The following is a 22,758-nucleotide window of genomic DNA, read 5'->3' on the forward strand; positions in this document are numbered from 1 at the left end:
CGGATTCGCCCGCTTCATTTTTTTCTGATTTGCAAATAAAAATAAAAATCCAGAATCAACTGCAAAATGCTCATATTTTGCCCTGAACAGTTGAAAACAGTCCTTTTCATCCTAGTTGTTACAGTTATTCCACCTTTCAATGCAATAGTATCATTAAAAGTTCAAAATTCATTGTTTAAATTTTGAACCAGCCTGGTGTGTTGACTTCATGGCTCCTATCGTACCATTTTGGGCCATAATAGGATGCCTAGGCCTGTTTTTTTTTTTTCGCCCGCCCGCTCCATTAATTTTCTAGAAAAATCCGTTAACCAAGAAATTGAATTGGTGTGGCCTTACCACCAAATATGGACTACATTACACAAGGATCTCATCCACAACATCAAGACTGGACTGCACACACATGCCTCACACTGCTATATTGCACATTTCTTGGATGTACAGGTTTTATAAAGACATTGAAGGGAGGGAAGGAGCAGTGTTAGTCCACGGTATCATACATTGTACATCATCGTCCAGTTGGGTAGTTCCTACTCCTAGCCATTTGCTATGCGTTGAAGTAAGAGTTCTGCATGGAGTATAGTTTGTCTATAGGGTTGCCCAGCTGTGTTGGCTGTGAGTGGGGGGGCATGTTGCCAGGCATGTGCGACGCTGGATGATGTCCGTTTCCCACCATGCAATTGTCTATGTTGTCCACTGTGTTGGGCGGGGCCTGCCCTATCATCTCAGGAAACATGTCGTCTGCTGTGTCTGTGGGAAACAAACAACACTGGTTAGGCCACACTAGTGATGCATACCGGTTGACTGGACTTGGATCCGGACTTGTAAGAATGTTTAGGTTCAAGTCCAAAAAAACCTAAAAGTCAAGAACTGGGTCCAGACTTGAATCCGGACCTGAACCTAAAATTGGGTTTAGGTATGCAGCACTAAGCCACACCGATTTGATTTGTTGGTTCTCTTATTTTTTTCAGAAAAAATATGAAGCGACAAGGCGAAAAAAGATAAAAAAATAAAAAACAGACCTTTGCATCCTATGATAGCCACAAATGCTATGATAGGACTAATAGGAGTCATAAAGTCAACATACCAGGCTGGTTTGTAATTCAAGCAATGACTTTAAAACTTTTAAATCAAACCACTGCATTGACAGATGGAAAAACTGTGACAAATCTGAAGAGAAGGGACTCCCTTCAACTGTGGGGGCCAAAATATGTGCATTTTGGAATTGATTCAGAACCAGAATCTTTTTCTTTTTTTTTTTGCAAATCAGATAGAAATGAAGAGGCGAATCCGAGAACCAACAAATCAAATTGGTGTGGCCTTAGGATACTGATAAATTTTTGTCATTCTTTCAAACTACTGAAATTATCAGATGAAGGTTCAACATTCAGCTGCTGAGATACACAAGAAATTCATTAACTGATTTGCAAAAAAAAAAATTTAGGTTCTGAATCAACTCCAAAATGCTCATATTTTGGCTTGAACAGTAGAGGACAGTCCTTGTCTTCCTTATCATTACAGTTTTTTCCATGACATCAATGCAGTGATTAGATTAAAAGTTCAAAATTCATCGTTTGAATTACATTAGTCTGGACTAAGCCTGATGTGTTGACATAATGGCTCATATTGTAGCTTTTTGGGGCTATCAGAGGATGCCTAGCTCTGTTGTTTTTTCCCCTGTTGCTCCATATTTTTTCTGAAAAAAACTGAGAACCAACGAATCAAATTAGTGTGGCCAAGACACATTAGGCAAATGTTTTTTGCAAAAACATCTATAGGATAAAAAGTAGAAGAAGCCGTAGATATAACGTCATGATCACACTACTGTACAGTTGTAGTCCTGTCCTTGGTGCTGAAGAATGGTCACCTCACACAGAGAATGTGTTTTCAGTTATGTCCATCTTTATTTACTTACTGTTAAGATCAGGATATTAAGACTTACATGTATTGTCATGTTACATGTATTTACTACTCGTATTACTACATGTATTTTCAACACATATGTCTATTTCTGTAGATGGTCTTCTTTTTAACAATTGTCCTTGCAGGATTTTGACTGCAACTTTTATATGAGCAACCACAGGGAAGAATGCTTGAATTTACACTCATTTGTCACATTTTTCTGAATGAAAGGTGGCCTTTGAAATGATTTTATACTGCCCTAAATGGGATCATAGTGTTATTTAACTGAGATGTTCGCTGGTGTTCCACCAGGTCTGCTACTGTCCAGATGCCCCGGCCAAATTCGAAATATTTGAATGTGGATGGGATGTTCAGCCGTGGTTGGTGGATGGTTAGCTGGTGTTCAAAAGTAGGTGTTGATGTTTGGGGCTGTCAAAATTTTAACTCAAATTTTAAATGATTCATTTCAAAGGCATGGCCTAAATGTGATCAAACTGCTCCCAAACCTCAGTCAAACTTGGCTGTTGTTCTCTAAGGCCATATTGATTTGATTATATGGATGACATCCGCGCGCGCATGAATTTTCGGCCGTTTCCAAAAAAAAAAAAGTTTTCAACCATACTGTAAATCGTACAAAACAGTTGCAAAATGAGCAAAAATATACCATAAGTTACAAAAAAAATTAATAAAAACTATACCAATGTTGTAGAATGCCAAAATCAAACAAAAAAAGACGAAATTGTAAAGAAATGAACTTGAAGAGTAGATTATTCGCCAAACCATATGCTGTGCCATTTGCTCAACCCTCATGACCACGTAGATTTCATAATGAAAAGAACTTTTTTTTTTGCAAAACTTTTTTTTTATTCGCACGCGCGCATCAGTTTTGGGGATCCCGGAGGATGTCATATATATAATCAAATCAACATGGCCTAATCTCCAAGCAGATCCCTTTCGGTGGCAAAAAGACAGTATCAAATTGGCCAGGCAGTATCCATTAGCCAGAGAAGGTCCGCGGCCACCGACGGCCATGCATATATAAAAAGCTAACGATCATTCCCCACAACCTCTGCTTGGAGAGTAGGTGTTCTCTGAATGTGGGACAGTCACTGAGTGGCTAAGTTACATAGAGGGTGAATATTTCAGTTGTCACGGCGGTCGGTTGCTAGGCTAAAAGTCGCATTACTAGGGAGTTATCGGGTTACAGAACGTGTTCGAACGTGGCCGCGCGGGAGTCCCAGGCCGGCCCGGGGGCAACGGGTAAAATTTGAAAATAAACAAAAGTAATTGGAGAGTTAATACTCGTCAAAATAAAATGTAATAAGTGATTTTGTTTACCTCAAATGTTATTCTTGCACTGCCTTTGCTCCACTTTGTGTACATTTGCTTCCAAATGAGATCAAATTCGGATTTCAAAAAGGGTTCACGAGAACCAAACAACTGATTTTAAGAGGCCCCGAAAATTAAGAATAAGGTTAGATTTTTGGATTTTTAGAAATATTACAGTAAATTTAAACTTTCTGTCTTAGGATTTTTTTATTTTTTAACTAAAACTCGACTTACAGTCAAAAGAAGAGCTAAAAACGCAGTGTTTTAACTTTAAATACCGATAATTCATAATCGCGGCCATATTTAAAAAATCCCTAAGACAGAAATCTGCGGAAATCGTTGCTCTTCCAAACAAGCCCTCAATGAGGTAATTTGAGCGATTTTAGGGAATGGTTAAAATACCATGTTTGCACGCATGCTGTGCCACTTGGATATGGGGACCTGGATTTTATAACAGCGTCAACAAGAATTCTGACCTTCAAGGTCACCCACGATGACCGCAGTAGCTTCGTTACATGTTACATATCCACAATAAAATCACGGCATAGATGTAATGTTTTGAAAACGGTTCATATTTGTGGAAAGGTGGATTTTTCCTGTTCCGTGGTTCCCAAGTAAAAAAGGGCTTGAAGTAGCCGGTTGTAGCGGCTTTACTGTAAATGACCGCGGGTAACCCCAGATCGAACGCCCGCTCTATTCGAATGACGTCATATAGAACAAGATTCGCGGGTTCGGGGGATTCGATCTCCATAGTAGCGGAGTGGGACTTTTGGGCCCAAATCTGACCATCGTGTGTTTCTGTGAGAGTGGTTGTTTTATATACCTGGTGGTAGTCCCTGGGTAGGGTACATGTTCTGTGAGAGTGGTAGTTTTACCTGGTGGTAGTCCCTGGGTAGGGTACATGTTCTGTGAGAGTGGTAGTTTTACCTGGGGGTAGTCCCTGGGTAGGGTACATGTTCTGAGGTACCATGGATACAGGAGGTCTGATGTGATGCTCTGGGTAGGGACTGTCCACTATATTGTTGAGGTGAGGTAGGTTGGGCTGCATGGGGGAGAAGTTTTCCATGATGTGTCCCTCCGGCCGCCCCTGGCCCTGGGGCTCCCCCATAGACATCATGTCATCTGTGTACAAAACATCCATGGAAGAATCTGGAAAATACAGAGGTCAGATTTCAAGATTTCGTTACAGTCATTATCATACAAAACTCAGAAAACACAACAGTGATATCAGACAACAGAACAGTGACAACAGAACAGTGACAATAGTCATAAGATGGGAAACGTTTAACCAAGAAAGACCTTTCTGAAAAGAACACCTATATAAGGCCACACCAATTGAATTTGTTGGTTCTCGGATTTGCCTAACTTTTTTCTGATTTCAAAAAAAAAAAAGATTCTAGTTCTGAATCAACTCAAAAATGCTCATATTTTGCCCCCTACTTGTTTTTTCCATCTAATATATCAATGTGGTGGTTTCATTGAAACTTTGAAATTCTTTGTTTAAATATGAACCCAGCCTTTTGTGTTGACTTCATGGCTCCTATCATAGCATTTGGGGCTGTAATAGGATTGCCCAGACCTGTTTTTATTTTTTTTTTGTCCTGTCACTTCTAATTTTTTTTTGAAAAAAATCAGAGAACCAACAAATTAAATTGGTGTGACCTAAGAACATGATAAAATATAAGCTACAACCTCCTATGTACTAACCCTCTAATCATCACTATCAAAATACCTAGAAACGGCATTTCATTCAGAAAGAGGTTTTTGAAGAAGTTTCTTTCAATTAAACTTTATTGATACCATTAAGGCATTGCTAAATCAATAACTTAGTAAACCATTTTGTGTGTGTACAGTAAACTGTTGCTCCTACTAGATTTGGATATACAATGTATTTTCAACACTTTCTCCCTTTGCTTTAACAGTGATAGGCTCACATGTACATATCTATCCATCAACTTATCAAAGAAAATCAGTTTATGTACTGGAAAGACATACAATGTAACTTCTAAACTGCTGAGTGATGTTTTATGAGCTTGCACAGTGGATAAAATAATTCACACAAACTCAAGAAGAATATTATGGGTATTACTTTAAGATACACAAGTATGTCAGTAAGAGGAACTACATGTACATGTAAGTAGAAACAGTGCAGGTCATGTGGGAAAAATTGACCATTGGTAATTTTTGTTTATTGTCTAGAAAACCCGTTTCTTTTGTTTCGCCCGTAACCCTTGACACGATCACGTGATACGCCATTCGACTTGACGGAACGCGAGTGCCGGTCTTCCTTTTGTTTGTCCCTTCACCCACCACCACCCCTTTCTCAGCCTTGTTAATTATAAGTCTTACCTAGTGAGTTGTTTCACAATATAGTTTATGACGTTGGTGTTTGTTTCGGAAAAGTCACAAATTAAAGGTTTTCCTTTTTCCCGGCCAAACTGTGTCTGATTTGTCTCATGTTCCCCGAGTTTTTGTATTTGTATGATAATTTTCAAACTTACTGGAACTCTCGTCGTCATCTTTCCGCCTCCTCTGTTGTCTGGAGGGCACCCTGCTTTTCCCCTCCCCGTTGGCCCCTTGTGACGCCTCCTGATTCCGGCGGGCAAGTTTCTTCATCTGTCAGGACAAATCATGGAGGAAAAAACACAGATTTGAAGCTTTACAAGACACAGAATGCAGTTTTCTGGTGATCACGTACAGTTCCAGGAAAGAGCATGAGGTCCATGGTAGCTAGTGAGAATAGGGAGCTGGCGGTAACTACGGAGGACGGCACCCAGGCTGCCGAAGGTACACAGAACTCAAGAACTCTCAGACTGAGTACAGTGCCGACTCATAAATGCCACAAAAGGCCAGCATGTGCCGGCTTGTTGTAAAAGTCCAGTATGATCTAAGTGCAAATTTTGTATTCCTGTGGTTTAGAAGCATTTTTTTTTTTGGCTGGAATTTTTCTTTTATTTGCCTGTGCACACTAGTTTGGGGGTCTTCAAGGATGTCATCCATAAAATTAAGTCAATGTGGCCTTACTGTGAATGGTGGATTAAAAGCAGGTACAGGTAAGTCAGACACAGAGAGTACCAGGACAGCAAATTGTAACGAAAAAGGAGCAAAATGGAAAGAAATATGATGCAAAAAAGAGATTGCTGATAGCACAAAATACGAGCTGATGAGTAACACAAGTCGGCAGTAAATGTTGATGTGAGTTACACGTATGTCTAGAAAAAATCATTGTCATCATAAAGAATAATGATAAAATGTGGGCAGTAAATAGATATAGCATTACATTTCTAGAATGTATCCAGGATGGGGCAACCTTATTATTAGACAAGCAACCAACAGAAGGAGAACTTCAAGATTAAATTGTACAGCATTTCCATTCATGTGGCTAAATTCTATGTATATTATACTATGTTAATGTAATGTACAAAATGTAAGTTTGCTCTTTTTCATCATCTTCTGGAACTGCAGGGGCAATTTGGAGAAAATCTTTCAAAGGTAAGTCATGGATTTATATGATTTCATGCATTTAGTTAGCTTAGACAAACATGAACACAGTTAAATACACATTGTGCAAATTATGACAAATTGAATGGGAAAATTCTATTATTTCCCTTGTTTTACATAATGTGGCTCTAATACATTTTGTACATGTAACAGCCATGTAATGTATGGCAGGTGGAACAGTTAACAGATACCAATTACAAAAATAAGGGTTTAATTTGCATAAGGCCACACCAATTTAATTTGTTGGTTCTCGGATTCGCCTCTTCATTTTTTTCTGATTTGCAAAAAAAAAAAAATTTGATTCTGGTACTGAATCAACTGAAAAATGCTCATGTTTTGCCCCCAAACAGTTGAGGAAAGTCCTTTTCTTCCTAGTTGTTACAGTTTTCCCATCTATCATTGCAGTGGTTTGATTAAAAGTTCAAAATTCAATGTTTAAATTTTAACCCAGCCTTTTGTGTTGACTTCATGGCTCATTTTGTAGCATTTAAGCCTATAATAGGATGCCTAGACCTGTTTTTATTTTTTTTTTCGCCCTGTCGCTTCATATTTTTTCTGAAAAAATCCGAGAACCAACAAATTAAATTGGTGTGGCCTAATGCAAAAATGCCATGATTCCTTAGTTATAAATCATCATAATTCCATACTTATGATAATTGTGTAAGTTAGTTCAAACTGGACATCACTATGCATGAGTTATATAAATGTGTAGTTCATTTGCTAGTTATCAACGATGAAATATTATTATAATAGAACTCCCCCAACCATGGTTAGGAGTAGGTTGGGAGCAAGGTCAGCTGTGGTTGGCCGGTGTTCATCTGCACCTGAGACAAATGTTTTCAAACATCCAGGTGTGGACAGGAGGTCTGGCTATGGTTGGCAGGTGGTTGGCTCACTAGATGTTGGAAAATAGTTCGAGACATGGTTGGCAGCCAAAATTTACTCAAATTTAACTCAAATTCGATTTGATTGTATAGAAAGGTAGGTGTGGTCTACACCTGGCTAGATTTCTCGTTAACTTCAGCCAACCTTGGTCAGTTGGAGTTGAAGGGAAGGTTCTGAATGTGTGACAGTGCAGGGCTCGGAAAACTTCAGCCAACCCTGGTCAGCTGGTGTTCGGGGGATGGTTCTGCATGTGTGACGGGCTGTATTTGGTTCTAGATGACGTAATAGTACTGACCTTGGCTCTTTGATTCTGGAACCAGACCTGCACCACCCGTACACTCAGCCCAGTCTCAGCTGCCAGCGTCTCTCTCACCTGGAGCAGTTCACATACAACACTTGTGACCAGCCCAGGCTGGCATACAACACAACAATGTCCATTTCAGCATAATCTTGTTATTCAAAATACATCATACCAACATCAGCATGTCTTTATGGGGATATACATAATTATGTACATGTAGTCACTTGTCACTGCAAAAAGTCTTTCCTGCTCTGTGGAAATGTCAACTACATTGTGTAGATTAGGTTGCTACATTATGATTCTACTCTTTTGTCTATCCAATAACTTGTATGCTAGTACATACATTTGTAATTGCATTTTGGATAAGACCAGTGCATGACCAAGTGGGTAGAGTGTTGGCCTTGCACTTGGTATGTCGTGAGTTCAATCCCTGGCTAATTTGTACTAAAGAAGTTTAAAAATGGTACATACTGCTCTCTCTGCTTAGCACTGACAATTGGGAGAGAGTGTGGGAGGTAAACACACACCACTACCAGTGAACTAGCCCCTGCTGTAACAGTTACGAGTGATTGCACATCTGTGTGGCCCAAGGGCTAATGAACTCAGGAGATGGGTGCCACCCTTTACACCATCTGGTGCGGGAAGGACTTAAACTTAACTAAACTAACATCTGTGTCTGCCCCCCTAGGCCTGAATGTTTAGGTCAGGTAATAAAATGTGAATAGATAATGCTGAAATGTGACTCTATGATTGAACATTACACAGTCAAGTTATCAAACAAATTTAATACATGTGAGAGAACTGCAATTCTTAACATGCATGTCTTGGTTGGAATTTTAGACCACATGTTGTGAGTATTTGTTTCTTACCTTTCTGCATGGTTTTGGGGAGACTTCAAACAATGCCTTGAATTCTCTTCTCTGTTGTGTTGTCAGAATTGTACGTGGCCTCTTTGGTCGGGGCCGATTTTCTGTGGTATTTTCGTCTTCCTCACTACTACCTGTGGCACAGGAAAAGTCATGTTCTTCATTGAACTGTAAACTTCTTACCTTTCTGCATGGTTTTGGGGAGACTTCAAACGATGCCTTGAAGGCTCGTCTCTGTTGTGTTGTCAGAATTGTACGTGGCCTCTTTGGACGGGGCCGATTTTCTGTGGTATTTTCATCTTCCTCACTACTACCTGTGGCACGAAAAACAGGATGTGCTTACTTAGGTTGCCCACGGGACTTGACAGTTTCTACATCTGGAGAAGAATCATTGCCTACAAGGTTGAGTAACAAAACAGAGCCAATTGAGAATTTGTGATTGAGACAATGTGACCAATTGAGACAATGTGAAATTTTCCAGTTTGAGCAGTTAATGTTTGTTGCCTCTGGACTGCTTGTCGGGTAGATTGCAATTGATGCTACAGATTTGTCCATCCTTTCACATACATTTGTATGTAACATTACTTTGTCTCATTAAACCAAATATTGAAAATGGGTACATTGTAGCTTGTTGTGCAGCTTGAGATTATCGTCAACAGTGGACAAATAGAAAGAATGGTTTCAGTCTCTTTTCATTTATATCAAATTTTGTTGCAAATTAAGGATGTCCTGGTTGTTTATAGACCTTTTATTAAGTTTCTCATGAAAAGTGTCCAAACTTACTTGTAGTCTGTAGTAGAGCTTGTCAAACCCATGGGTCTTTGTGCAATATGACTGTTCTTCTTAAAGTTCTTCTCAAAGCTATGTGCATGAGCCTATGCCAGATATTGTAGAATCTAAAGACACTGTTAGTAATAGACCAGTTTTCTGGAGTGACGTTGGTTGTTCTGTCACAAAGTACATTGTACCTTCCTTCCTTTCTTCCTTCCTAGGTGATTCTGACTTGATTTTATGGATGACATCAATGTACATGTATGCATCAATTTTTGCTGTTATCAAAAAAAAAAAGAAGAAGAAAAATGCTCCCACTGCCAACTCTGTAAGGCAAAGATTTAACTGCTGTGAAAATAAAATTTTGCCTGTTTATTATTAATATTAACTGTAACAGTTGTATATTTATTATGCTTTTCTACATGTAACACAGTGAACAGTATGGTATGACATAAACATGACAAAAAATGGAAACTTGTCTTTGTCTTAGGGGTTAAGGTAGCCAACATCAACTTGCTGATGATTCTGCTACACTGTAGTATTTTGGCTGTAGAATTTGGACCATCGCACACCGGGGCATGCCCCTATACTCTTTTACGAAAGGTGTGGTGGGATCTTTAACGTGCTCGAGGTGTGGCTCTCCTCAAACACGGGACCTCCAGTTTACATCCTTTACATCCTTACGTTACTTCTGAATCAGTAACTGTTGATCATATTTCCGTATTATCTGATCATTTCTACATCTTTGGAAAGGGTAATACTATTATTATTACAAATTGCAGGTACAGTTGAAAAAAACACCTTGTACAATTAGTAATGGTATGCCTCACCAGTTGTTTGTACATTTTCCATTTACTAGAATTGCTGACATGTGTTTAACTTTAAGTAGTCACAGAAAAACACCACAACTATATCTCAGAGATTTTCTAATCACAATCAGTAGATGTACCATGATTGTACATAAATTTCATGCAATAAATTTTTTCTATTATACGCATTGTGTCTCACAGCATTGAAAATTAAAATTTGTTGTCCTTTAGATATACTACCGGTAGTACATTGTAATACCTCAGGAGTCACCATGGTTGTGCATTATCAGAACACCTCTATACAGACTATTGTGGGTGTGTCATGCAAAAAAAGTGCTGAAATTTTCTTCACTCACACTTTCCAATACATGTATGTCACAGGCAGACAGGAATTTTGACAACCCACTGACATACATGTAGCGAGCCCTGGTGCTTGGCTCATGAAAGTTTCTCATATATGATGAAAGAACATATAAACATGCCAAGATCATTTTCATGGACTCCGAGGTTAATAGTTTTAGGAGATTGGGATGTTGCCATGGAAGTTGCATCTGCAGGATTGTTTCTAGGAGCAGGTCAGCAAAACATGTACTGCGCCTGTGTGAAACCCATATTTTTTACTGTTTTTGTTGGATGATTGATTGGTCAATCTGTTTTTGCCCGTTGCAGTTGATACATGTACCTTTCCTTGACACAACACTTGAAAATTGTAGACAGGATGCCATCCTTAAATATGCAAATAAGACCTTAAACGAGACCTTCTGCCGAAGTGCTATGAACAATTAATTAGGCCACACCAATTTAATTTGTTGTTTCTCTGATTCTCCCAGTCCATTTTTGTCTGATTTGCAAAAATTGTTCTAAATCAACTGCAAAATGCTCAATGAAAGACATGTTTTGGCCCCAGCAGTTGAAAAAAACTCCTTTTCTTCCTATATATACTTGTTCAAGTTTTACAATCTAGCAAATGCAATTTTGTTTCATTAAAAGTTCAAAATCTATAATTGTTTTAATTATAAAACAGCCTGGTATGTTCACTTTATGGCTCATTTTGTAACATTTCTGGCTATCATGGGGTGCCTTGGCCTTTTTTTTCCCTGTTGCTTCATATCTTTTCTGAAAAAATCTGAGAAACAACAAATTAAATTGGTGTGGCCTTATGGATTTAATACTGGCATTATGATAGTATGTTCTGCTGATGTGCTGTTTCTAGGCATTGTACTGAGGACAGGTGGGAAAGTTGCCGTCATCATCACACTTGGCTGTTGTCATATGCAGATTGTCCCAGTACCACCAGTAAAAATGCCTTTCATCAAAGTGAATAACACTGCTTTGAGTGATGCCAGTATGGATCAGGTGTTGTATCTCTGTATACTATTAGCCAGTATACAATGTCATGTATCTGCTGCTCGGTGTTACACACTAAGGCCGTGTTTAAGTGAAATCACCCAAACCGCGATTTGGGTAACTCACATTCCTCACATCTGGTGAAACCGTGTCCGATCACGATTCGCTTGAGCTACATTTATTGTTATTTGATGTAAACACGCAAGGTGGTGTGTTATTATTGTCAGAGGTCAACGACCTGCTTGCTGATGCCCCCCCTCCTAGTGTATCTCGGCCGAATGCCGACGTGGTCCCACCAGAGGCGGTGAAGCTCACCCTAGAACGGACACATTATTAGACCATTACTGCTCTTTAAGTTGCCGCCACGTAAAAATTGGTATTGCATACATGTGTAATTAAAAAATAAAGAAATATCACCCCGTAATCCATGACCAGGCGAAGATACATTGAAATCACATTGCGTTCAGACGCAAATCGCGATGCAGGAAAACCGATTCAAAACCACCTCTAGAAGTGGCTTGGGATCGAGGCGCTTTCAATGTGATTTCGGAGCATTCAGATGTAGCCACTTGAAACCGGCATCGGGGTGAACCACATGTAAAGCGCCTTGGGTGATTTCACTTAAACACGGCCTAACATGTAGCTTTGCAGGTATGAGGCATGGCAGCAGCTGGCTATACTACACCGAATGACCTCTAATACCTTACCTTTGAACATCTAACTGTAAACATTGCTTAAGGCTATCTAGTGACAATGCCCTGCTGTACTTGGTAGCAGTGAGTAATTCTAAGAAAAAAAAACAAGAATGCCTCAATCCTTGGTTGATAACTCTGGTCCATGACTTTTCTTGTTCTCGTATCTATTGTCTGTAAATAGGCACTGTTGGAAATTAAATTGGGCCTCATTTATCTTTGGGGATGTCATTGGTAAAGTCATTTAGATCTGAGCAAAAGAATGCAGAAACCAAACTGTGCAAATCCTTCAAACTAGGTACATTTGGATGAACTTCAGTGTTTCAAAATCCTGTATTTTGTTATAATCAGTGAGTCACATGATTTTGAATAATATCACTGACTTGTTACTTACATTGACTGTCTTACATTTAATCACCTTGTGACCCATTAGAACATGTCAATAGAATTATTAATAATGATAACATTCAGATACATTTTTGTATATCAATATTTTAGACTATCCATGTTAACTTTAGGCCACACCAATTAAATTCATTGTTTCTCGGATTTTTTCAGAAAAAAATCAGAAGCGACAAGGCGAAAAAAAAAAAACAAAAAAAAAAACAGGCCAAGGCACCTCATGATAGCTGGAAATGTTACAATTTTATTATAAACCAGCCTTGTTTATGATTAAAACAATAGATTTTGAACTTTTAATGAAGCAAAATTGCATTGTTACATTGAAAAACTTAAGAACTAGTCTAGAAAGAAATGGACTTTTTTTAACCGTTGGGGATAAAATATGTCTTTCATTGAGCATTTTGCAGTTAAATTGGAAAAAAATGGACAGGGCGATCCGAGAAGCAACAAATTAAATTGGTGTGGCCTTACAGTTATAAAAAGTTAACAATATAAATTTTCTCTTCATGCATGCATACTCAGTACAAAAAACATTAGATATTGAATACCCGTAGCTCAACATACCTGGACTCATTTTTGGCACTGCCAGCTGAACTTCCTTTTCATAATCATGCTTGCAGTATAGCTGAGAATTTTTCATGATGAACTCGTCGCCTTTCTGTAACCTCTGCTGACAAACCACACATTGAAAACATCTGAGGTGGTAGATGTTGCCCATGGCTCTCATCACAAACTCTGTAGAAGGAATGGACTGGAGACAGCCGGTACACTTGGTCCCAAATAATCTGAAGATCAAGAAATATGAAGATGAAGAACTTTATTGACACAACAAAAAGTACAGCGACTTTTGTAAGGTCAAAGACATGTAGATATACAGACAATTATACATGGGTATAACGAAAATATCCTACGTACAGAACAATAGGTGGGTCAACTAATGTTCTAAGGTCTAAACATTCTTTGATATATTTACCTATTTGTACACAGTAAGGGTTATTGCCTTCTAGGATGAACTTAAATTTATCTATAGCATGAAATGTAACAAATTCTGTTGAGCAGGCGGAGAGAAGGTTGAACAGCTTTGTGCGTTTATCGTTATATAGTGTACAATTCAAAATAAAATGTTGTTCATCTTCAATATGATTGGGACAGAATGGACAAAACCTCTGGTCGCGAGGGACTTTTTTATATCTTCCTAATTCTATATTCAATTTATGGCAAGAAATTCTCATCTTTGTAATCGATCTACGAACTTCAAAATTGTGTATTTCAGAAAGGTAATTTTCTTGTCCGTACCTCGTCTTTAACATCGAATAGACAGAAAGTTTTGAATTATTTTGAACAGAAGTATGGTATTCTTGGATGTAAATATCCTGTAAACAACGTCGTAATTGATCTGCAAACATGTCAACGTGATACAACCTGGGGTTTTTCCATACATAACCAAAACCGTTATAATTAAGGATGTCGTGTATATGATTTACCCAGTCAGAATCAGCGGAATGTAGAATATTGTATGCCTCGTGTCAGTTACCAGTTGTTCACAGCACATTCCTGTTGTTTCTTTGCTGTTTATTCAATTCAAAACACAAAACACCATCATGATGATTGATTTCAATTGTCATTTTTGAGACAAAAGTAATCCTTACATTGAACTTGCCCATATACTAATAGATAATTTATTATTTGAAGCTCTGGTCAGGATTTAACCTCTGAAAAACAAGAAATCAGAGCCATTGTTTCTGCAGCTGAACAATATATATAGAATACAACACAGGGTATTCCGTATCGCCCGAGGTATCGGCCCGACCGCGGGTCGGATCGCCCGATGGCCGGGCCATCGGGCGATCCGACTCGCGGGAGGGCCGGGACCGAGGGCGATGCGGAATACACCGTGTTGTATTTTATTTATGTCATACCCACCCAAGAAAACACGCCTTTCAATGCAAGATGAGCCAAAAGTTGGTGCCACTGAACCCTAAACTGCAACAACATCAATTCCAACGTCCGGATTCTGTATTCGAATTTTCGAAAGGGGCACAAGCGGGTAGGGCGAAACGCGTTCGAATAGTTTTATGGAAGCCATGGAAGCGTTCGATAACGGGTTCCGGACCGGGCCGTACCGTAAAGTACGGCCCGGTCCGGAACCCGTTATCGAACGTTATCGCGGCCCGGGTATGATATAAATACATGTACCTTACTTACAGACAACTAACAAAAAGATGAAGAATTTCGTTTAGCACTGTGACAGTCATATAATGTTTACTTTTAGTAGTAGGAAGACACAATAGTTTAAAAAGAAACACCTAGAAAGATGACCTAATGATGCAAAAGCACACTGTCAGTCACATACATGTAAAATACCAAACATCCTAAAAAAAATGCAAGGTACCCATTCCTTAGGTTTCCTGGGAAAGGATTCAAATTTCCACCTCACACATTTGCACACTGTACCTCCTAAGAAAAAATATATGTAGTTTGCCCAATTGCAATGCTACATGCCTTTGGTTCCCATATGCAACATTTCCAATATCTCAAATTAAACATAACCCTTAAACACTAAATTATCATCAGTATAATTTCCATCATATATATACATGTATCTGGTATTCAGCCACATTACAATTTGCAACATCTTACATTTGTAAAACCCTAAATTTTGTCTGAATTCAAAATGGATTAATAATCAAACAACATCATAATAATTATGGACTGACTAACAGTAGTAATTATTGCTATGGAACACATTTTTCAACACTTAACAGCATACTGTAACTACAGTTATTTGAGAAACTTTTTCCAACACAGGAGACTCATGGTTCAAGGCCATTCTACATTCACTCTGACATTTGATAGGTCCATGATATTACATTAGGGTATCTGAATGATGTGCCTTGACTGCCAACGCATGGAAGAGGTGAAAAACCTCCTAAAACAAAACAACATTTTGATGTTTTCACTGCTGAATTTGGTCATCCTCATATGGTTTTTCTTCACGCAATAAAAAGTCATTTTTTCCCTTTGTGTCATTGAAATAAGGTGGCATGTCAGAACTATGCAAAAAAGGACAAAACTTTTCCAAAGCAGAGAAATTGATGATTTATTTAATGCTTTATGATTTTATACGTCATATAACAGTATGATTATACAATGGTATTGATTGATGAGGGCAAAATTTCTACTCTCAGCTTTAGTTTTTCTAAAATTACATATTACCATAAACATTTTGGCCTACTTGGCCTACATGTATGGTAGTCCGCAACCCCTCCCAGCTTGTGTGATGGTATTAGCACTAATTTTGTCCAATTTGTGGACTTTACAGGAGCTTTTCTCAACAAAGAGATAAACCCTTGTGGACAGGTTTCAGCTCAAATTGGATCACGTCTATTTGTCATGAAACAGTTACAGCTTATCCGCTGGTTTAAAGGTCATAAAGTAATTACATGTGAACATAAGGCCACACCAATTTAATTTGTTGGTTCTCGGATTTTTTCAGAAAAAATATGAAGCGACAGGGCAAAAAAAAATAAAAATAAAAACAGGTCTAGGCATCCTATTATAGGCTTAAATGCTACGAAATGAGCCATGAAGTCAACACAAAAGGCTGGGTTAAAATTTAAACATTTGAATTTTGAACTTTTAATCAAACCACTGCAATGTTAGATGGGAAAACTGTAACAACTAGGAAGAAAAGGACTTTCCTCAATTGTTGGGGGCAAAACTTGAGCATTTTTCAGTTGATTCAGAACCAGAATCAAATTTTTTTTTTTTGCAAATCAGAAAAAAACGAAGAGGCGAATCCGAGAACCAACAAATTAAATTGGTGTGGCCTAACAAAGGTATGATATGGTACTCAGTGACAATTATGAAATGATAATCATACATAATATATCCTTTGTGCTGGGATTACAGCACACTACCCTCAGTAATTATCGCTGCTTCTCTTGTCACCCTCTGCCTTCCTCAGTTGAGGGAACACAGAAGTGTTACTAAATGTGTAATCACCCACCTGCATGTTTATTTCAACTGAAAGTAGGCAATTTTACGCTTGAGCATTTGCCGTTCTCCCACGGGACAGACAGGAGTGGTAATAATCGTTATCCCATTATAGCCCTATTGAGCCAAATATTAACTCTTTCTACTCAATTGGCTGGCATTATACTTTCATTTAGCTGTGGTGGCACTAATCTGGAATGGAAAAATTGGATGTAAATGTGAAATATTGAAAATCCACACAAATTAGCATCCAGAGGCAAAGCTGTCTGTTCTACTTCTTCACGAGAGATTAGATTTGAAAGTAATTAGTGGTTTGGACTGGGAAAAGAAAGAAACCGACTGTATTGTAAGAACAACTCATCAAAATAGAGACTGTGTCTGAATTGTACTGCAAGCAAAACAGACAGTTACTATTTTTGTGCTCAAGCAGAAAATACCAAATTGAATGTACTGTATAAATGGGTAAACTAAAAGTACACTCTATAATAGTTACAGTTTATATAGAATTATGGGGACATGCCTGTGATTCAGTATTTAGTACTGACCATGCATAGACAAAAGATGAAAGAGCTATACCATGGTAGCCGTGGTGCAAATGTACATGGGGAACTGCTAATTGCACAGAAGGGCCATTATGCAAGCTCCTATACAGGCCCACGATACACATAAAACCTATTCTTTTCAAATGGATACATATTTCTACGTACATACATGTATGTATCAGGTGGTCACATTTAATATTGGCTCCTGTAACATATATTTGGTTTTACTGGAACCTGATTTTGTATAATTACACAGTCATGTCATTTATTTTTTGGATGCTTTTCACAATGTACAATTAATATTGTAGACTGCTTGAACATTTTATAGACTGGTTTATACATTGGTTTATTGAACATTTTGAGTTCAATCATCAATTTAAAGAATTAAGCAAAGCAAAAGAGGCAAAATCTGACTTTATACAATTATCAAGGTACATGACAGCTGAGAACTAGTCTACTGATATGAAATCTCTATGATCCATGTAAAAAAAACTAAAGATACACATACAAGTAGATAAAAATCATAACGTTGTGTAATAAAATCTTTCTTGATTGTCAATATTATATATAATGGTTTTTATTATAATATAGTTAATTTATAAATATAACTACACTGTTAACAGTGTGGCAACTTCTTTTTGTCCAGTTGTCAACTCAGCCGCAATAGTTTTAATAACCAATGTCTCAAAAGAAAACTAGTAACCAAAGAAAATTAGTTGATATGTTAGTTTGAAATTAGTTGAAATTAATTCAAAGTTTCAGACAGCTTAACAACCGTATTGACGCTAGAAAAGTTGTGTAGGTACAAAACATACATTTGTATCTCTGCATTTATCATGCATATGTCAAAAGCTGGTTAAAGTTAGCTAGTTACAGTTACTAACTGATACAACCCATTTCACAGACATTTCATAAGATGTAGAAATGTGGGAAGTTTAGGTGTGTATATGAGAGAGTACAATTCAGACATTACAGTTCCTGTGTTGCTGAAACATTTTTTCCTTCCTCTCAATGTTGTTTGATGATACTAGCCTCTACCAGACACTGCAGATCGCTGGAAAAATAGCTGAAATAAAGGTATAGTATACCAGAGATGATCCCGGGCCATAGAAGATCCAATTTGAAGATTGGAAATTGGATATTCTATGGCCCGGGATCTTCAATCTCTGGTATACTATCTCTTTCTTTTAACCAATTTCTACTATTTTTCCAGCGATCCGCAGTGCCTGGTAGAGGCTACAACAACCCAAGGGGGTTTGCTTTCTCAGGAAGGTTTTGAAACCTTGACCTTCCGAAACACAATTTCCTGCATTTTGTGGGGCAAATTTTACTGGTTGACTCAACTTAAATTAGTGACATCTCTTTCCATATCTTTACATGGCGTATACCAAACATGACCAACTGGGCAAATTTTTGGTCTGTCATTAGTAGCAAAATTCCATGACGAAAAGACAGAAGCTGGCTAGAACACTGCATTTAAACCACAAATACCCTGCAACGCTTTGGTCGAGTAATAATGAGAAAGATCTGTTTCTCCCCAAAACTGTTTGCCGAGTGATCTGCATGCAGCGTCCATATGGCTTTATATGCTCCGATACTTCAGCTAATCCTGAAGAGATAGTCAATATGACTTGTATGCAAATGTTTCTCTTCCGCTGTCATGGAGTGCACCCCAAATAAACCACTCACTGTATACACAGATAATATTGACTCATATGTCATGTTCAGGAAATATTATGTTCTTGCATTGATTGCAACCCAAACCAATCATTCATGTCCCCATGTGAGTCGTAACAGGCTGCATATTAATTCCCAGAAGAGTTGTACACAGTGAAGGTGTGTGATATCATTAACATTCAGTAGATACATGGGCACCAGTATTTGTTACACACTAATACCAGCATGGAGAAGGTAATGAATCATCTGCAGATGATATATAAACTACGTAGTTATTGCCAAATTTTTGGGACTCTAGGTAGAGTCATAAGTTTTGTGATGAGAGCATTTCCATATTTCCATATGCCATCCTTGCCTTTTCTTCTCAGCATTCTAAGGTTGCTAAGCTGCTAACTTGGCATGATTGAGAGAATTATAGTACTGTCTTAGTGTCACACACTGACTCATCACTGCATTTCTTTTATTTTTTATCAAATTATAACACACACATTCTGGTCTAATTGGAACTATCTTCCAAAGTACAATACAAATGTATACTGGCTACTAGTATGGTCTTCCCATTGATATTTTTTCATAAAGTAGTCAGATTGAATCTCAGTATTCCAGACAGACTATGTTAACTTAACTTTAACTTAAAGTTATTGTATGGTTACCGTAACTAAACTAAACAAAAATGGTAAAACTGAATAGAGATTAACTTAGCACAGTGTCCCAAATCATCTACGTGTGAATTTGTTAACAATAATTATCTAGTATACAAAAGCATCAATTCTCAATTAAAATGCCTCTTAAGTTGAAATAGAAAGACTGTCATAATGTAGGGTCCTGACAACTTGCCAGTTATCTTTCAACTTTTCACATTTCAAAACTGCAGTCATTGGAGCATATTGTGACTGGTACCACCTGTTAGGACAGTGTGTACCACCTGAACAGAGTCAGCAAGCTGTACAAATGCAGCAAAGACAGCACCACCTGAACAGTCAGCTTCTATATTTAGAGTGGCACGACCTGAGGATTCAGTTGCTACAGTTAGGACAACACAAACTGAATAGATACATGTATTTAACTACCATACTATACAGGGAGTCAGCTTCTGTACATGTACATTGTACTTAGGACAGCACCACCTGAACAGAGAGCCAGCTACTATACTTAGGGCCACACCACCTGAACAGAGAGTCAGCTACTGTATGTAGGACAGCACCACCTGAACAGAGTCAGCTACTGTCCTTATTTTTAATTAGGGCAGCACCACCTGAACAGAGAATCAGCTACTGTACTTAGGGCCACACCACCTGAACAGAGAATCAGCTACAGTGTACTTAGGGCCACACCACCTGAACAGAGAATCAGCTACTGTACTTAGGGCCACACCACCTGAACAGAGAATCAGCTACTGTACTTAGGGCCACACCACCTGAACAGAGAGTCTAGCAACTGTGCTTAGGGTAGCACCACCTGAACAGCTGAGCTACTGTACTTAGGACATCATCATCATCATTTACTTAGGACAGCACCACCTGAACTGAGAGACTTAGTCAGCAACTGTACTTAGAGCAGTGCAACCTGTGTGAATAGAGAGTCAGCTACTCTATAGTGCTTAGGACAGTACCACATTAACAGAGAGGCAGCTACATGTACTAGACTTACATGTAGGACAACACAACCTGAACAGAGTCAGCTGAACAGTCAGCTACTGTACTTAGAGCAGGTACAACCTGTGTAATAGAGAGTCAGCTACTCTATAATGCTTAGGACAGTACCACATTAACAGGAGGCAGCTACATGTACTAGACTTACATGTAGGACAACACAACCTGAACAGAGTCAGCTGAACAGTCAGCTACTGTACTAAGGACAGCACCAACTGAACAGTTAGCACCTGTAGTTAAGGCAGCACCACCTAAAAGGAAATCGGCTGCTTTAATTAGGAAAGTGTCACCTGTGCAGATAGTCCTGTACGTGTAAGTGAAACAGTTCTACCTGGCACATCTATTTTACCTAAGGCCACACCAATTTAATTTCTTGGTTAACGGATTCGCCGCTTCATTTTTTTCTGATTTGCAAATAAAAATAAAAATCCAGAATCAACTGCAAAATGCTCATATTTTGCCCTGAACAGCTGAAAATAGTCCTTTTCATCCTACTTGTTACAGTTATTCCATCTTTCGATGCAATGGTATCATTAAAAGTTCAAAATTCATTGTTTAAATTTTGAACCAGCCTGGTGTGTTGACTTCATGGCTCCTATCGTACCATTTTGGGCCATAATAGGATGTCTAGGCCTGTTTTTATTTTTTTATTTTTTTCGCCCGCCCGCTCCATTATTTTTGTAGAAAAATCCGTTAACCAAGAAATTAAATTGGTGTGGCCTAATGTTTCAGGAAAGTTTTTGCCAGCATTCAAAGTTTTAAAAACAAGCTGAAACTGCCTCAGTGCTCTCTCCTCTCTATTTTTCCTGCAGTTGTTGTTGGCTCTGACTGTGCCTGTTTGTAAGGGTGTCAGCAAATGGCACAGGTCATCTCCAGGTAAGGCTGACATTTTCAGATGACCTTTATAAGGATGAGATGCCATTTTGCAGGCTGTATTTATCGCTTGACGGTTTGATGTTTTGGTCAAACTACACTTCTGCAGGAATTTGTAACTTGGGTCAAAATTTGAATTCTTCTTTCTAATTTTTAATTTTCCAAAACAACTAGACAACTTGCCCATATAATGAAGAATTGTTGAATGTACATATAAGTTTGTTACCAGGGGAGAAAATTAAAAGGTTTAACTTTTATTTTATTTTATCCTTCATACATTGTTAAGAAAATACCCATTGGTTAGAAACAAAAGAAGAATTATACTTTATATAAATTATGTATCCTACTCTCACAACAGGCTACTGTAGACTGTTCATGTGCTGTCATGGTTAGTATAGGATTTGATGTATCAGATCCCAAAGCTGAGGTTCTGTACATCTTTAATTTGTCTTGATAAGAACATGAAGGTATGAAGTCGTGGAACTCTAGGGAGATCCAACGCAAGGGACGACTGCATGGGACCAAGAGTCATGCGGAACACACCATCCAAAATTTGGTGTCCCTAAACAAAAAATGTAACAACATCAATATTATTATTTATTCCAATGTTCAAACGTTGAATTCCAAACACGGCACATGCAGCGCAGGCAATACATGTTCAATTTATTCTACGGAACACTTGGAAGCCCCTGTGATAACTATATACTGTAGAACCCGATGTGATATGAGTAGTTATCACTCGGGCCGGAATACCCGTATCAAACGTTACCATAGTCCAGGCATGACAAAAAGTTGGTTCAATGGTATCAATGTCCATGGCAATGTGAACCTTTTTTCTGAATTGGTTACTTCTAATGTTCTAAAATTACAGAACAGTGGTTACAAATATCTGTGCATGTTATTGTAATTTTCCCACGAAACCAATTAACTCCTCAGCATACATGTACATTGATCTTGTGTTTCGGACCAACTAGTATTTAGCATTTGGTATTGCAGGTCCAGTGCTTCAGTGTGCCTGTAGTACAGTAAGGCTATATCAGATATAAACAGAGAAAGTACCAGTACAGTTGCTGTATAAGATTGATATATTTCTTTGTATACTTTTTATACATTACTTAAAAAAAGATAATTGAGCAAACCTGTGATTAATTTTCTCCTGATTCTGATTGAAAAGCATTCAATTTGTTGAAAAGGGATTTAAAATGAAAGTTACAGA

General features: G+C 38.2%; 1 protein-coding gene across 4 annotated transcripts in view; it reads right to left on the reverse strand.

Annotated features, from left to right (window-relative positions):
- Window positions 1-274: 274 nt before the first annotated feature.
- LOC109462586 (LIM homeobox transcription factor 1-beta-like) overlaps window positions 275-22,758 on the reverse strand; it is a 57,554-nt gene continuing 35,070 nt past the window's right edge. Inside the window, exons 4-9 of one of the 4 annotated variants that reach the window (XM_019759142.1) lie at window positions 13,367-13,587; window positions 8,785-9,095; window positions 7,910-7,987; window positions 5,730-5,844; window positions 4,156-4,377; window positions 275-747 (exon numbers count right to left, since the gene is read on the reverse strand). In XM_019759142.1, the coding sequence (XP_019614701.1) occupies window positions 545-747; window positions 4,156-4,377; window positions 5,730-5,844; window positions 7,910-7,987; window positions 8,785-9,095; window positions 13,367-13,587 (1,150 nt within the window). In that variant the 3' untranslated portion in view covers window positions 275-544. Of the gene's footprint in view, window positions 748-4,051; window positions 4,378-5,729; window positions 5,845-7,909; window positions 7,988-8,784; window positions 9,096-13,366; window positions 13,588-22,758 lie in introns of all 4 variants that reach the window. The other 3 variants (XM_019759144.1, XM_019759145.1, XM_019759143.1) reach the window with 3 other exon arrangements.

The sequence above is a fragment of the Branchiostoma belcheri genome, unplaced genomic scaffold (assembly GCF_001625305.1).
Source record: "Branchiostoma belcheri isolate BF01 breed outbred unplaced genomic scaffold, Haploidv18h27 scaffold119, whole genome shotgun sequence".
In the NCBI taxonomy this organism is placed as follows: Eukaryota; Metazoa; Chordata; class Leptocardii; order Amphioxiformes; family Branchiostomatidae; genus Branchiostoma; species Branchiostoma belcheri.